Source organism: Taudactylus pleione, unplaced genomic scaffold (assembly GCF_031769625.1).
Source record: "Taudactylus pleione unplaced genomic scaffold, aTauple2 ptg000154l, whole genome shotgun sequence".
In the NCBI taxonomy this organism is placed as follows: domain Eukaryota; kingdom Metazoa; phylum Chordata; class Amphibia; order Anura; family Myobatrachidae; genus Taudactylus; species Taudactylus pleione.
Window position 1 is genome coordinate 4,850,535 of NW_028284556.1, and position 16,271 is coordinate 4,866,805.

General features: G+C 43.7%; 1 protein-coding gene across 1 annotated transcript; it reads right to left on the reverse strand.

Annotated features, from left to right (window-relative positions):
- Window positions 1-2,092: 2,092 nt before the first annotated feature.
- LOC148521865 (protein kinase C delta type-like) lies at window positions 2,093-14,816 on the reverse strand. Its single transcript, XM_088474471.1, has 7 exons — window positions 14,742-14,816; window positions 14,505-14,596; window positions 12,686-12,748; window positions 11,821-11,959; window positions 9,116-9,259; window positions 8,649-8,777; window positions 2,093-2,236 (listed from the first exon to the last, which is right to left on the reverse strand). Exons 2-7 carry the CDS (start codon window positions 14,582-14,584, stop codon window positions 2,093-2,095), a joined length of 699 nt encoding a protein of 232 aa, XP_088330597.1. The 5' UTR covers window positions 14,585-14,596; window positions 14,742-14,816.
- Window positions 14,817-16,271: the final 1,455 nt, after the last annotated feature.

Consider the following 16,271-nt stretch of genomic DNA (forward strand, 5'->3'; position numbering starts at 1 on the left):
TTTTTTTAAATAAATAAAACACAAACTGTTAGTTTAACAGTACCATGTTTTATTTAAAACCCGGCCTCCACCACCCCTAAATAGCCGGGCAGTCACACTCCTGTGATGATTTTATTATTATAATTATTATTAATAGCTGAAATAACAAGTAAATCTCTCTTCTCCCCTGGCCCCTCCTAACTCATTTCTCCCCTATTCAATCTCCCCTTAACCCCTCCCCTTAACAATAAAAATAGTAATAATTTTAAGAACAATTATAGTAATACTATGAATGATAACAGTAATAATAATAATAATAATAATAATAGTAATAATGCCAGTAACAACAGTAACATAGACATGTACTGTTGATTTTTTTCATAAATAAAACCAAACTGTTAGTTTTACAGTAGCATGTTTTATTTAAAACCCGGCCTCCACCATCCCCAAATAGCCGGCCAGACACACTCCTTTGATGTTTTTATTATAACTATTATTATTGTTGTTATTATTAGTTTAATTAACAAGTAAATCTCTCTATTGCCCTCGCTCCTCCTAACTAATTTCTTCCCTACTCAATCTCCTTTCACCCCTCCCCTTAACAGTAAAGTAGCAATAATATTAAGAACAGCAATAGTAATATTATGAATAATAATAGTAATACAAATAATCATAATAAAAATAATAGCAATAATAATAATAACAACAGTAACACGGATATCTACGGACAATTCTTTTTTTAAATAAATAAAACACAAATTGTTAATTTTACAGTAGCATGTTTTATTTAAAACCCGGCCTCCACCATCCCCAAATAGCCGGCCAGTCACACTCCTTTGATGTTTTTATTATAATTATTATTATTGTTATTATTATTGTTATTAGTCTATATAACAAATAATTATTTCTACTCCCCTGGTCCCCCTAACTCATTTCTCCCCTAATCTCTCCTTAACCCCTCTCCTTAACAGTAAAAATAGTAATCATTTTAAGAATAATACTAGTAATAATTTGAATTAACTTCAAAAATATAAAAATGCTAAAGATATAAACAACATTTTCATCTTGTCTTCTTCATGACTCTGAAGTGCTGTATAATGAAAAAAAAAAATTATAAATAGGGGATGGACAGGATATCAATGTTCACTTTTTAATTTAATCAGTATGTGAGAGAATATTTTCCCTGTCCTGCATGACCTTTTATCACATAGCCAGCAGGTGCAGATCCAAATTGGGAAAGTCTTCCCCATCCCCAAGTGTATTGTGTGACAGCATCTTAAGCTGGGTATACACTTGAGCGACTGCCATTCGTTCCGACATCGGAACGAATTACCTTAAATGGGGATTGCCCGTACACACTGGAATGAGTTAATGAACGACTGAACGATCACTGTTCCGTCTTTCATTAACTTACTACAGATCACTAGCGATATTGCTAGATTTGATGTGCAGCACATCACACCTAGCAACCGTTGCAAGTGACCAAGGGAGCGTGCAATCATCCCTTACACACTGAGCGATGTAGAGGATTTGTCTTGACAATACGGCAAATCGGGCCAACATCGCTCCAGTGTGTACCCAGCTTTACACATTAGTGAACTGATTGGTGGATGGTGCTGGTAAGAGTAGTTGGAGGTCTCAATAATTTCATTAATGAATGCCTGGAACTACCCATGAATCAGAGATCTTATGAATAACCATGGCTTTGTTTGAATCTAGTAATTAGGAAACATTCACAAAGGAGCTGAGTAAAGAGTCAAAGACAGTTTAATGTTATCATCAGTATCAATTAACTGATTTGTTGAGCAACAGACATGAGCCCTTAGATTTATGGGTCACCCTCTTAGTAGTTACCTTCTTCATCCAGCGAGAAGTCTCACTATGTTTCTGCTGGGAGGTGACATCATCCGTAGAGCACATTCTCAGAGTACCTCAGAAGATAAGAAAATAAAATGTGTTATATATTATACTCTTAAATTATAAATATGCCATAGACAGAAACGTACAAAAAAAGATAAATATAAATACAAAAACCCTCTCTTCTTTCTATAACCATCTTCTTGGTGTTATGTTTGGGTGGCCATCTTGCTTCTTGCTGTTGGAAAATGGGTGTTCAGGGGAAGGTCCTCAAGTTGGAGCCCACATAGGAGAACCCTCTGAAAAGCTCCTGGTCCAGCGCTCTTGGTGGTTTTCTCCGAGCCTCTGCCGCTTCCATCTTCTGGATGTTAAACCTTTGGGAGCTGTGTTCTATGGTGGGCTATAGGAAGAAGAAACAAATGATCATCCATGTACTAAAACCTGAATAGATCCATATATCTATGGCTCCTCTGATACCACAGACTAATGTAACATGTGCTAATGCTGTACTTTAATAGCAAAACATTTCCAGCTGTTGCAGTTGAGCCCTGAGATGCGTTTAATGTGAATCAAGGCTAAAAATACTGACAAGCAAACTTAAATGGGAACACCTTTCGCCAAAGTTACCAGACACCTGTCCTGCTAGCATTATGTGCTACTGAACCACCCCTAAATATAAATAGCCACAGAGACGCAGTCAGAGTACGCAGGAGAGACAGAGCCTCCCCTGTCAAACTCCTGAGATTTGATATAAAAATGATTAGAATAATACAAATATTTACAACTAATATAATACAAATATATTTATAACTTAAAAACTTCCTCTTTGTTTATTGTAATAATTTTTATAGTTAACACTGACCAGCTTTGTGGTGCTTCCTGGGACTGCAGGGAGATGAGAGATGAGGCAGCAACAGCTCAGCCTCACTTCTGTGTACAGTAGCTTGACACTGCTTGCAGAACTAGGGGTGGGGTCACACCACTGGCAGTAAGCTGCACAGAAAGAGAGCTAATAGAGGCATGCCTTTGTGTGGGTGGCATGCCTTAAGCATTGATGGACACCTTGGATGTGTCATGTGACCAGGAAGTGCACTGCAGTGTTTAGAGATGGAGCTCAGTCAGCAGCAGCAAGAGAAGACACAGTGATGCAGGTAGGAGAATCAATGGACATTAAATCACAGTGTAGTGAGGGGAGAGTTACAGTGACTAGAGACAGGCTCATAGCACTCAGACCCATCTTCATGTGTGCCTCCCCAGTCATTGACCTCACCGCACGTCACTGTAAATAGCAGATATAAATGATATCTTTATTTTATTAGGTACGCTTTCTAGTACTCGCTGACCCTTTTTGCCCACAGAACAGCATGAATTTGTAGTGGCAGGGATTCACAAGTAACTAGAAACACTCCTTTAGAGAATCTGGCCTATGTGCACATGATAGAATCACACAGTTGCTGCAGTTTTGCTATGAATCTCACATTGTATCACATCTAGAAGATACTGTATTGGATTGAGATCTGATGACTGTGGATGAGATAGCGATTGAGGTAGACAGATCTCATTGTCATATGGATAGACTGTGGCCATAAAGGGATTTATAGCATCAGTAACAATACTCATTTAAACTTCGGCATTTAGAGGATACTGAATTGATTTAACGGTGCCTAATGTTTGTCAATAAAAGTTTCCCCACACCACTACACCACCAGCAGCCTGAACCATTAACAAGTCAGTATGAATCCACGGATTGAAGTTATTTTTTTTTTTTTTCAAACAAGTTTTTTTGTTTTATAAAGTGAAGTATAATGATAGAGGAATGATAAACACCAACAAGAGAAGTTATCTTGCACATTATTTTACAGAGAGATAAATGGCAAAACGGTATATTTTTGGTCCAATGTGTAAAACAAAAAAGCAATCTCTCAGAATATGGAAATAGTACACAGATGCAGAGATACAGAAAAAAAAATATATATCCATTATTCCTAAAATGATAAACTGTGGAAACAGTTAGAGAAAGGAAAAAAAGAAGAAGAAAACAACATGGGGAGGGAGTTTGGAGAACATAAGGGAAAAATACAAGAGGGAGGAAAAAGGGAAGGAGACCTTAGCTTACTTTAAACCAGACTTAAAATGTGAAACACAGCAATCACAAATAGAGAAGTACAAAAGGCATGTGTTCAGGTAAATAGGAGTAAGGGGACGATCCACTCTCAGCTGCCTAAACAGAAGATGAAATAGGCCTAAGAAGATACCATTCAGTATGTTTGAAGAGTTTAATCATACGGTCTTGAGACGCTACATCTAAGGTGTTAATAAAGGGTTCCCATTTCTGATCACATTTTTCCACTCCTTGATTAATATCAGGTATGGTCAATCGGCGATCATAATAGAGAATCTGTAACATTCTATGTTTAACAGTAAGGGATGGAGAACAGGTACTGGTCCAATGTAGAAGAATAACTTTCTTAGCAACAGTTACTAAAGTAGTCAGAAGACGGACCTTAGTTGCTTTGTCCGGGCCTAAATTCCATAATTTAAATTACCACAAATACATGCCAACGGGTTAGGCGTTAACTTATAAATGGAACCACTTTACACCAGAATTTTTACACTTTTCTACATCCCCATGTAGAATGAAAGAATGTAGCATTGGTCATTTGGCATTTTGGGCAAATACCTGATTCTGAGTCTGTGTGCCGTCGTTGTGTTGGGAAAATGTAAGCCCTATGAATTGTATGGATATAAATTTCCTGCAGATAGGCTGATTGCAAATATTTAAGAGCGGAATCAAAATGAGTGAGAAGTTCAGGTAATATGGTTAAGGAAGGGATTGTTAGGAATCAGAGGATTAGTCCGGAAGTTCTTGTAAAACTGTGACCTGTAGGAGGTAACCACGGTGCGGCTTTTGAGCTGTGTAGCAACCTTGAGGGTTAGAACCTTGGCTTGTTGTGGCGAATGTGCCATGAATTTGATGCGGCCTTTGGCCATAAAGCAGCCTTGAGGGCTGGACTCTTGACTAGCTGCGGCTAGTGAGACGTAAGTAAGATGCAGCCTTTGGGCCATGTAGACGCCTTAAGGGCTGGTATGTCTTGCTGGTAGTGGCCTGTGGGCTGTGAGCAAGATGCAGCCTTTGGGCTGAGAAGCAGCCTTGAGGGCTGGTATGTCTTGGCTGGTAGCGGCCTGTGGGCCGTGAGCAAGCATTGGTGCACTGGATTGTACACTGATGATGCAGATGTGCGGCCTATGTCCCCGGGTTGACACAATCGTTGGTGCGCTGGATTGCACACTGAGGACGCAGAGGTGCAGCCTATGTCGCCATATGACACAATCGTTGGTGCACTGGATTGCACACTGAGGACGCAGATGTGCGGCCTATGTCACCAGGTTGACACAAGCGTTGGTGCGCTGGATTGCACACTGAGGACGCAGAGGTGCAGCCTATGTCGCCGGATGACACAAGCGTTGGTGCGCTGGATTGCACACTGAGGACGCAGTAGTGCGACTTGCGTCTCCAAGTTGACACAAGCCGCCAGACGCTGGTTTACGCACTCGGGACTGGGAGTGCATGCTGTGCCGCCTAGATGACACAAGCGGCAAACAACTGATGTTAAGCGAACTGTGCCACCTCGGTGGAACTACAGCAGGCAGGTAACAGGGCAGACTGGATATCAGGAACTCGCCTGGTAACAACATGAGACTGACCACAGCCGGAAACACGTGTAAACGCTATCACCGACATCGGAGCAGCGTTCACATAGGAAGGAAATAGAGACAGGAACCAATCAAGGTAAATCCCAGCATGACGGACAGGAGATGGGAGGAGTTTCAATGAACATTCACCCGGCATTCACCTCGTCCCGAAGACACCATTCGGTGGCTTGTGACAGGAATATCTGTTTTCCATGTATTAAGTAGCGATGTCCAAGCAGTGACAAATTGATTATCTGTCAGATGTGCGTAAAGCAAATTCATTTTATAAGGGAATGTAGAGATCAAATTTAGAAGTGAAAGGAGTGGTATCGGATTGTTCTCTTCAAATGGTTTTGTGCATGGAGAAGATATATAGTGCCTAGTTTGGAGGTACATATAAAAATGGTGTTTAGATAGCTGACTTATTTGTTGTAGTTTATCAAAAGTCAATAATTATCCTCCTGGGTGAAATACTTTAGAGGTGATCGATAGTCCCATTTCTTTCCATTGGAGATAGTTACAATTGGATAAAGTGGGAGAGAAAACTGGGTTTCCCCATAGATGCACATACGGGGAGTAAAGAGGATTACCATGTAATTTCCTATTTACAGAAAGCCAGGAATGATATGTATCTTTGAAATGATGTTGTTTAATATATCTAAAGGAATGTCAACAGATTTAGGCCCTCATTCAGAGCCACTCGCTAGCGGCAATACGCTCGTTCCGAGCGATGTTCGCACATCTGCGCATGCGTACGGATTGTTATACGCATGCGCGAACCAGTCAGTGCGGCCGAAATTCATGTGCTCGCAATATAGCGAATGCCTGCTATTTTGAGTGACAGAATGAGGCGTATGTGGGTGGTAACAGGGGAAGGTGTTTGAAAATGGGGAGTGGAGATCCGAACGCAGGCGTGCTTAAAGGTCAAAACGGGCGTTTTATGGGTGTGCATAATTGATACAGCAGCGTCATTGACCACGTCACTGGGTTATTTTATAGCCAGAACTGCTCGCAAGATTGTGGTAGCAAAAACCAACCACAAGAATAGCGAGCAGTTCATACGCTGGTCGATGTACTCGATTAATCTAATAAATTGCGGACATGACGTATGGTGCGAGCGGCCAGGGGGCGTTTTTAACAAATAACCGAGCGTATGTTTTGCTCGCTCGTTCAGGTGTGAACAGACTGCAATTTGCGAACGGATCATTTGAATAGCCACCCCTTGTTTTTGAACGAACGACCGCAAATAGCGAACGGCTCTGAATCAGGCCCTTAGTGTGTAAGAGCGCACTAGGAGAATAAGGGGTAAGTAAGTATTGAAGTTATTTTTGACAAATTCTGACTCTACCACCTGTATGATGAATCAGAAATCGAGATTCTTCAGAACAGACATTTTCCAATTTCTAACTGTCCCATTTTGCTGAGCCTGTGCCACCTATGGCCTCATGTTCCTGATCTTAACTGACAGCTGTGGAACCAGCTGTGGAACCCGGTGTGGCCTTGCACTGCTGTAGCCCATCCACTTCAGGGTTCAGTGTGCTGTGCATTTAGCGATGGCCTTCTCCATACCACTGTTATTATTGCAGTTACTGGTGCCTTTCTGTCAGCTTGTATCAGTCTGGACATTCTTCTCTAACCTCTCTCTTACTAATAATGTATTTTTACCCACAGAACAGCCACTTACTGCATGTTTTTGTTTTGTGCACCATTCTCTATAAACCCTAGAGACTGTTGTGTGTGAAAATCTCAGGAGATCACCTGTTTCTGAAATATTCAAATCATCCACAGCCTAAATCACTTTGATCACATTTCCTTCCCAGTCTGGTGATTGGTCTGAACAAGAATTGAGCCTCTTGCCCATGTCTGTATGCTGTTAGCTATTGAGTTGCTGTCACATGATTGGCTTATTATTTTGTAATAAGTGAGCGTCCATGTTTCCAGTTGCACACATGCAATAGGCCCCTGCACATGTTAAGGAGAAAAGACCTGGTGCACTGGAGCAATAAGTAACCCATATAAAATAATTATACAATAAAGTAAATTTGTGCAGATAAGTACATTTTTATGCGCAAGTTTAATAAGTAGTCATGTAAATTGCACAGACAATAATGTATACAGTATTATTATGGTGGCACTTTTCCATATAAAGTACACCTGGCTGGGTTAAAAGATGATCATGTGCTCCTGGATGTGGTTGTCATTAGCAGCTTTCTTATAAATGGTCAGACACCTGGCCAATTAGCAGTTACATCAGATAAAAGAAGCGCTGTTGGAACTAACATACAATGTAAAAATATATGTTGAAATATATAATATAAACAACACTCAACATACAATGTCACAATAGATGTACATAGCGCTTTCTGTGAAGGGTTAATAGTCCTGGAAATCAGGACTATTAACCCTTCACTTGACAAAGTCCGAAAGGATGAAACGCGTTGGTGTCCACAACCCGATTGACGTCACCAGGCAGTGAGCGCGGTAATTGAACTCCACGAGGAAGCGGTGGCCGGCTTACAGACGGTCGCAGGACTACCACAGAAGGAAGCTGTCCCGACGCATCATACACTTCTCTAACGGTGAGCGGAGCAGACGAATAGCTGACTGAACAGCAACAGCCCGGACCAGGCTAACCCCGCACCGAGGAACATAGGGAAAGGTCGGGGCAGCACTTACAACCTTGCCATACCGCCGCACAGTCACGGGTACAAATGATTTCCAGGACTATTAACCTTTCACAGAAAGCGCTATATACATCTATTGTGACATTGTATGTTGAGTGTTGTTTGTCTGTCTCACCTCGGCTGGTATATCATCCCACCATATTATATATTTCAACATATATTTTTACATTGTATGTTAGTTCCATAAAGCACTTTTAAACATCTCAACATTTGCGAAATCTCTTATTACATATGGGTGCAATGTGCGGTGCAGTTCTTTCATTACCTAAATAAAGGAAGTAATACCACAGTGATCGCCATGTGGATAGGCTAAGCCATGTCCTCTCATCACAACATTACGTTTGTTTTTGAGACCTTTATCATTCCATATTTGTAAATGACCCTTATTGTCATTTAATGCATTTATTGGGCAAAACTGCTTTATCCTATACTTACTGGGTCAGGGACATGTGGTGGTGGAATGCTAAGGGCTTCCAGCGAGACCCAATCAGTATGCTGGAACAAACGATGCTGGCGGATGTTTCCGTTGACACCCAAACGCCTGGAAGGATTTTTACACAGGAGCTGGAATGAAAAAGAACAAAATATAGGTTTCTCTGAGGTGTGTATGTGGGTATAAGATGGCGTGTATAAGGTTTGTGGTGCCAGGCAACGTAACTATATACCTGCATGGGTTATAATGTGCCCCAAAGGCCAGAGGGTAATGGTAAGTAGCTATAATATCCTGACAAGAAAGTGTTTCTGTGGAACCACTGGTAGTCATCCATGTAAGGGGCAGATAGGGGCCCTTACAAACTAGTGCTATGGGGCCTTCACTTACCTAGTTACACCTAAGCCTAATAAGATTTAAGTATTGTTAAGCAGAATTCTATAATATGGATTCACAAGTCTTATTTATTTACCTGCTTAATGATGTCTTTAGCCACAGCTCCTGCCTTGGGGAACCCTCTGGGGTGGTAACGAGAAGTTCCGGTAATCATTTGGTTGATGATGATACCAAATGAGTACCAATCCACTCCAGCGTTGTACTCCTTCTCCGCCAGCATCTACCATAGGAGATAATATAGCACATTGTTACTCTATCATTAGATTATTTACTATATCCCATGTGTCTGTGTCTCACTGGCATTAGTATCTTGCTGTTATCTTCCTGCCAGTTCCCTGAGGTAACACTTTGGGCAGAATTTAGTTACGGATGTGACTTCCTCAGGTGGACCTCAGGGATAATTGAATTCAACCCTTTGAATCTCTTTGGGATTGATGTAGAGTAAGCACTATGCCAGCATGCACATCCAATCTTGCCTTAGGGGGTCATTCAGACCCGCTCGCGAGCGGCAGTACGCTCGCAAGCGGGTCGATGTTCCCCACTGCGCATGTGCACGACGGAGGGAGCTCCGTTGTGTGCATGCGCGAGACCCGGGGAGCGACGGGCTTTCCATCGCTCCGGGTTTCGCACCAAAGGGGGCGTGCTGTCGATGTTGATTGACAGCATGCCGCCTTTGGTGGGCATGCCGGCCAGACGGAGGCGTTCCCATGGGTCAGTGGGAGTGATTTTGGCTCTGATAGAGCCAAAATCACTCCAGGGCTTGTGGCAGGGAGACCTTACCGCAGGGTCTCCGTCGCAAGTCCGATGGTCGCGATGGTCAAGACCATCGCGACCATCTTTTTGGACGCTCGCATATGCTGTGGGTGGTCACCCACAGCTATACGAGCGGCCAGGAGGCCGCTCCATTTTCATGGAGGAGGACCCTGATTCAGAGCGAGCGCTCTGGTCAGAGCGTTCAGCTCTGAATCAGGCCCTTAATTCACTATTCACATGCCGAGAACAGCGGGCGTACGCATATGTACCAATGCAGATTTGAGTGAGTCTAACACTCAGGGCCATAGCTAGGGGGTACAAGCAGTGCCATCACCAGCACTAGTGACCCACTTGTCACTGGATAATAGCGAATGCACCACTTATGCTTAAACGATATATAGGTCCTGATTCTGAATCGGATGCAATGCCAACGTTCACTGAGTTCAGCAATTTTTTGCTATTGCGTGTGCCCATACAGTGTGTACACACAAAGGTGCTGTTGTAATTGAGGCGCATGTCATCATAAATGTCTTGGAAAAGTGATTGGCATTCCTGGTGACTGGGAGGTGGCTAAACAGATGCATGGATACGGTCCATCTTATGGGCATGTTATGGCATACTTGCCGACAATCAGCTCACTCCTTCCGGGAGGGAGCTGATTGTCGGCTAACAGCGGGGGGGTGTCCGAATATCTGTGACACCTTGGAGGCGGAGGCGGGGCGGGGCTGCATGATCACATCATCGTGGCCCCGCCCCCTCTTCACAATGCTGTTATTTTTGGCACTGGGAAGCAGGGGTCAGGGCCTCGATGACGCGATTCAGTGCGAATCGTGTCACAGGCCACCCCGCTATGGGGATTTTTAGTGTATTCTGGGAGGAGGTCGAGAGGGTTTGGGGAATGTCAGGAGGCTTGCCTGCCTTTCCGGGGGGCCGGGAGCGGCTCCCGAAAATCGGGAGGCTCCTGGCCAAATCGGGAGGGCAGGCAAGCCTGTGTTATGGGAGTGTGGCTGACATGTTTGTGTACATGGATGCTCAGTCAGTCAGTGTGGAGGCCATACTCTGATAATCTGTACATGCCATATGGCAGGTGTAAGTTTCCATGGTGTAACTGATGGAGGTGACTACAGATGCAGCAAGTAGTATTACAGCACCTATATATGCTCATACACAAGGATGTACTCCAGGGAAAGACTTTGTAGCTGTATTTGCATAAAGTCATAGACAGGCACCTGACAAAAGACGCAGCTGCTTCCCCCTCTATATCAGGCCCTTAATATGTTATTTGTATGTTTTATACCCATTTCTTTTCTTTCTATTATGAATGTAATAAGTGTATGTGAGATATGCCAGGCATAAGCCGGAGCACATGCTGCTGGTACAGGGCTGTACGGCTCAGCATATGTGCAGTAATAGGCCCATTGTCTATATGTTATTTAAGTTAAAATTGTGCCCATTTTGTGACCAATTCTGCATTTATGTTTTATACGAATGTAGATAATGTGATTGTCAGAATAGCTGGTTATTCAGCACATAATAAGAGTTTTCAAAAACATCCATCACATAATGCTGAGTAAATAACAACCCCTGCTGGCAATACTGTATATTACTGTATATTACAGTGACCATTATACTTTGTGTATTTATATAGTCATTTTCTTCCACTACTATTACATTGAGTATTTACTGTTAGGGGAAGAAGGTGCTCAGCTACAGTAGTATGCAGTCTTCCTGACTTGTGTAGTAAATGACATATTGCATTGTCAGTCACCATAAATTCTGTATATACCACAGTAGGCTGACATTGTGCAACTGATGTAAGTTACTAACATTACTTATTTGTCGTTATTAGACCTGTATATTGAACTCTACATGAAGTTTACTAGAAATACAGTATGTGCTCATTTTGTATCTATGAAATGTTGAATTAAATTTACAAGCTCCTAGAAGACTTTCTTAGAACTATAAAACACATGCAATAAGTACATTATGTGCTCAGAAAACAGTAATAATATATATATTACACCTCACCTCTGGAGCAATATATCCAGGAGTTCCAGCATATTCTGTGGCAGTCTGGTCACCAAAGATGTTATCAATTGCTAGACCGAAGTCAGCAATTTTAAGATGACCAGACTCTGCCATCAGGATGTTCTCCGGTTTTAGGTCTCTAAATAGAAAGATTTGTAAAAAATGTGAACTATTTTATGTAGTGAGAAACATATACATGAATTACCAGTAGTATTACAGGCATCACATTATTCAGACAGCTGACCTGTTGGGACAGCGCCACCTAGTGATAACAATGATTTCAATTATGGCCTGATTCAGAGATAAACGCAATGGCGATTACGGAAGCAGATCGAGCGATTGTTTATCAGTGCACATGCATATAAGTCACACTGCATGTGCGCAGCAATTATGGATGCACAGAAGATCTACTTGCACAATAAGTGACAGGTAGTAAGCATTTGGGGGTGGTAACGGGGGGTAATCAGAAAAACGCAGGCATGTCTGATCGCTTGAACGCCGCTATATGGGCGTGCATTAATTAGCCCTTGCGATCTCCTACGCAGTATGAGAACCCACTGTGAGAAGAGCTGCCGAATCTGCAGCTGGTCAGACCTACCGCAAGGGTGAGAAGGCCTCTCGATGTGCGTTGATGTTACTGACATTTACGCAGGTAAGCGATGTCATACACATGTAAGAAGGCAGCAGTGGGCGTCCTTATGCTCAGGTGATCTTTGGAACCATTAGCATATTTTCGCAGCTGTGTTGTATACAAAATCGCAGCTGCGATCGCATTAGCGTCCATCTCTGAATCAGGCCCATAGTTAGAAGGTGCACATCACTGTGACCTGATTGTGTAGGAAAATGGTATTATTAGTATAATTACCGATGGATGATACCCTTAGCGTGCAGGTATTGTACACCACATGTGATCTCAGCTGCATAGAAACTTAAAGAGAAGAAAGGAAATGTAACATATCAATATTAGAGATAGGTAAAAAACCTGTTATCAGGAATCTGCTAATAGAGGATCCTGCTCATTCTACCATCTAACTCTTCAGCTGGGTGCACGCTATACAATGTGTGTACCCAGCAATGGAACAGCATTATCCGGTGTACGATGGTGCGATATATCGCTACATTGTACATGTAGCAGCATGGCGTCATTTATTGCATCATGCCATCTGCTGTGCAGAACAGCCAATGGGACAATGTGATGAAAGACAATCGCGTACAACAGAGCTGCCATAGATAATGTGCGATCTGTACGATGTATGGGTCCAATCCACGACGGAATGTATATCAAACAATGAATGATATAGTGTGTACCCAGCTTTAGTCTGTGACTTTCTGCTTCCCCCCATTTCCCCCATCATGTAATAACCCTGCCCCTGTCACATGACACCCTGTTATTATCACTGACACATTCTCACAGCTGTGCCTCCAGCATGATTAGCACATTAACATGTGAGACTTTCTATGACTTGATGGGGCTCACATGAGTCTATCCCCACTCAGTATCACACTGAGGGCATTCCACAATAAGCAGTGGAGTAACTTCATCCCAGGTGCCCAGAGGCAAGATAAATGTTGGTGCCCCCCCCACCCCCCAAATTAAAATTTACCACCCCCCCCAGCACTTATGCCAGCCCCAGCTGCCACCACCACACTATGCAGTTCCTCTTATACAGTGCCCCATATACAGTGCCCTAGTAGTGGTCCCCCTATGCAGTGCCATTTATACAGTGCCCCCAGTAGTAGCCCTTCCTATGCAGTGCCCCCAGTAGTGCCCATTATACAGTGCCACCAGTAGTCGTCCCCCTATACCTATTACTCAGAAACCCCCCTTACGTGTGCATTGGGTGCTCAGGCGGGTTGCAGCGGTCACATCCTATGTGACGTCCACGACCAAAGAGCACTCCGGCCGCAGCGGGTCATGGAGGTGGAGTGTCGATCCGCGGCACTCCTCCTTCATGGAGGTCCTCCGTCCTCAGCAGTGCCCGGAATGGCTGGGTGACAATGGAGCCAGATGCCCCCTTCAGGGCCGGTGCCCTGCGGCAATGACTCCATTGTCTCCGGGAGTTCCGCCACTGACAATAAGACCAAATTAAGGTGATCAGACCCTAGTCAAACATTTCTTAATAAAGAGATTACATTGAACATTTGCCAGTCCTTGAGTCATACTCCCTGAGAGTTCCCTGGAGAGGGTGGCCTAGGTGGATGGGATGGAGGTGCGGACATTAGGTAAAGGTGGATTTTTGGTATTCATTATTTGTAGGGGTAGCAGATATTAAGGGAAATTTACCAAAGCTTTATAACCCTTCTACTGTCCCCAGAGCCGTAACTAGACTTTTTGGTGCCCTGTGCCAGAGTGAGCATTGACGCCCATCCCCTTTCATTTTTTAAATAGGGACATAAGATAGTGCACCTGAAAAAAAGCAATGGCTTCATGAGGAAGGGCCAGGGAAGAGATAGGGGTACTCCTGGGGCAGCCAGGAGATGCTGAGGATAAAAGAAGAGGAAGCTATAAGAGAAAATGATAATAAACAGGAAAATTGACAGGCCCAAACAGTGCCCCCTGCCCTACGGTACCCTGTGCAATGGCACAGGTCGCACTACCCTAGTTATGGCCCTGACTGTCCCTATCTCTGTACACACTGTTACTATTCATTTTAGAACATGTCTATTCTATTTGAGGTCCTTACGTTGCACTGGTGATGTCTAAGCAGCCTTTCCTCTGCAGGAACTGGTGGAAGTCCCCGCCACTTGCATATTCCAGACCCATGAAAAGGTGGTTCTGTTTGATTGGACACACACAATAGTCATATAATACATTCTCTTAGGAGAACATGGCAACAACTTCAAGAAGAGATGAAACCTGTATTTATATTAGATGTGTAAAAATAAATGAAGATCCTTGTCTAATAAGAAAGACACTGTACCGTGGTCTGGAAGGCAAGATGTCCATGAATGAGGAAGGCGCTACCAGACGCAACCTCTAGCACCCTGCGCTCCACCAACACCTGCTCCCTGTCCTCCAGCGGCAGATCTCTCTTTTGGACGATCTTCACTGCCAGTCGCTGACCAGTCAGAGAGTCCTCCGCCAGCAGGACCTACAGGAGATAGAGACATACACAATGATATTTATACTTACATTATAATACCTCTACATACACCCATGTAGCTCAATATCTTTATAGGTAAGTGAATGTTATATTGTCTTACCAGTTTCATTAAAGGAATGAGATTCCAAAATTTTCCCAGGCTCACAGGATTGTAGGTTAACCTCCTGATATGAAGGCTTACTCAGGGTCAATACTGTTATTAAGTCCTTCCCCCACTGCATTGTGGTGATGCCTAATGATGCACATGATGTCACCATGCCCAACATAAAAGAATTCCACTTGTACCTACCCTCCAGGGGTTTACCAGAGGAAACTTATACAGAGTAAACTCACATGTTCATGATGCTCCACTACTACAAGTTCTGAGTCACACAGTTGTTGCCTGAGTTGAGTTTAGTAGCCACAGTCACATGACTTACCTTCCCAAAGCTGCCCTGGCCCAGCTGATGGTAGAAGGCCAGCCTCTGGATGTAGATAGAGGCTGTATCTCCAGGAGCAGCTTCCTGAACACCACTTCTTCCTTATGAGCACAAGAAAAGTAAACAATAAAAAATGTATTATTCAGAGTTAGATGCACATGGAAAATGCATGTACAGTATTGTATTATATTAAACCTTTATGTTATAGTAATGTAGTCAGTATACTGTTGAGAGATCACAACAATGCAGGTGAAAGGGGGTCATCAAGTGCTAATGGTTTTCAAATCAGCACAGACGGCCCCAGACGGTAGGCGTTCCCATGGGAACGCCTCCGTCTGGCCAGCCACGCCCCCAGCATGCCCACCAAAGGGGGCATGCTGTCGGTTAACGTTGACAGCACGTCCCCTTTGGTACGAGACCCGGAGCGACGGCTTGCCCGTCGCTATCCGGGTCTCGCACATGCGAGCGATGGAGCCGGCTCTGGCGTGCGCATGTGCACTGGGCCAACATCGACCCGCTTGCGAGCGCTCACGAGCGGGTCTGAATCAGGCCCAGATTGCTGGACTGGCCCACCTGGGTGGATAAATTAAATGTAGGGTCTACAATTATTGGGTTGGGGGGGTGAGACACCTAGACTGAGGGTCATTAATTCTTTAGAATGTGTGAACTGATCTCGGAGAGGGCAGGAATTGATTTAGGAGGAGTATGAAATGATATTGTGCAGGGGTGTCTTGACTTGCAGTGGCAGGGGCCTACCAGTATGATCAAGGGATGGCTGATAGTAGGATGGGCTGGTCTGCAAGTAAGGAGATTCCTGCACACTGAGGGGTTCCCAATTAGTTTGAATTTAGTGTGCTTCTGTTGTGTCACCTAATTTCACCTCTATACAGGGTTGGACTGGAGCTGCTGAGTGCTGAGCAGCCCTGGC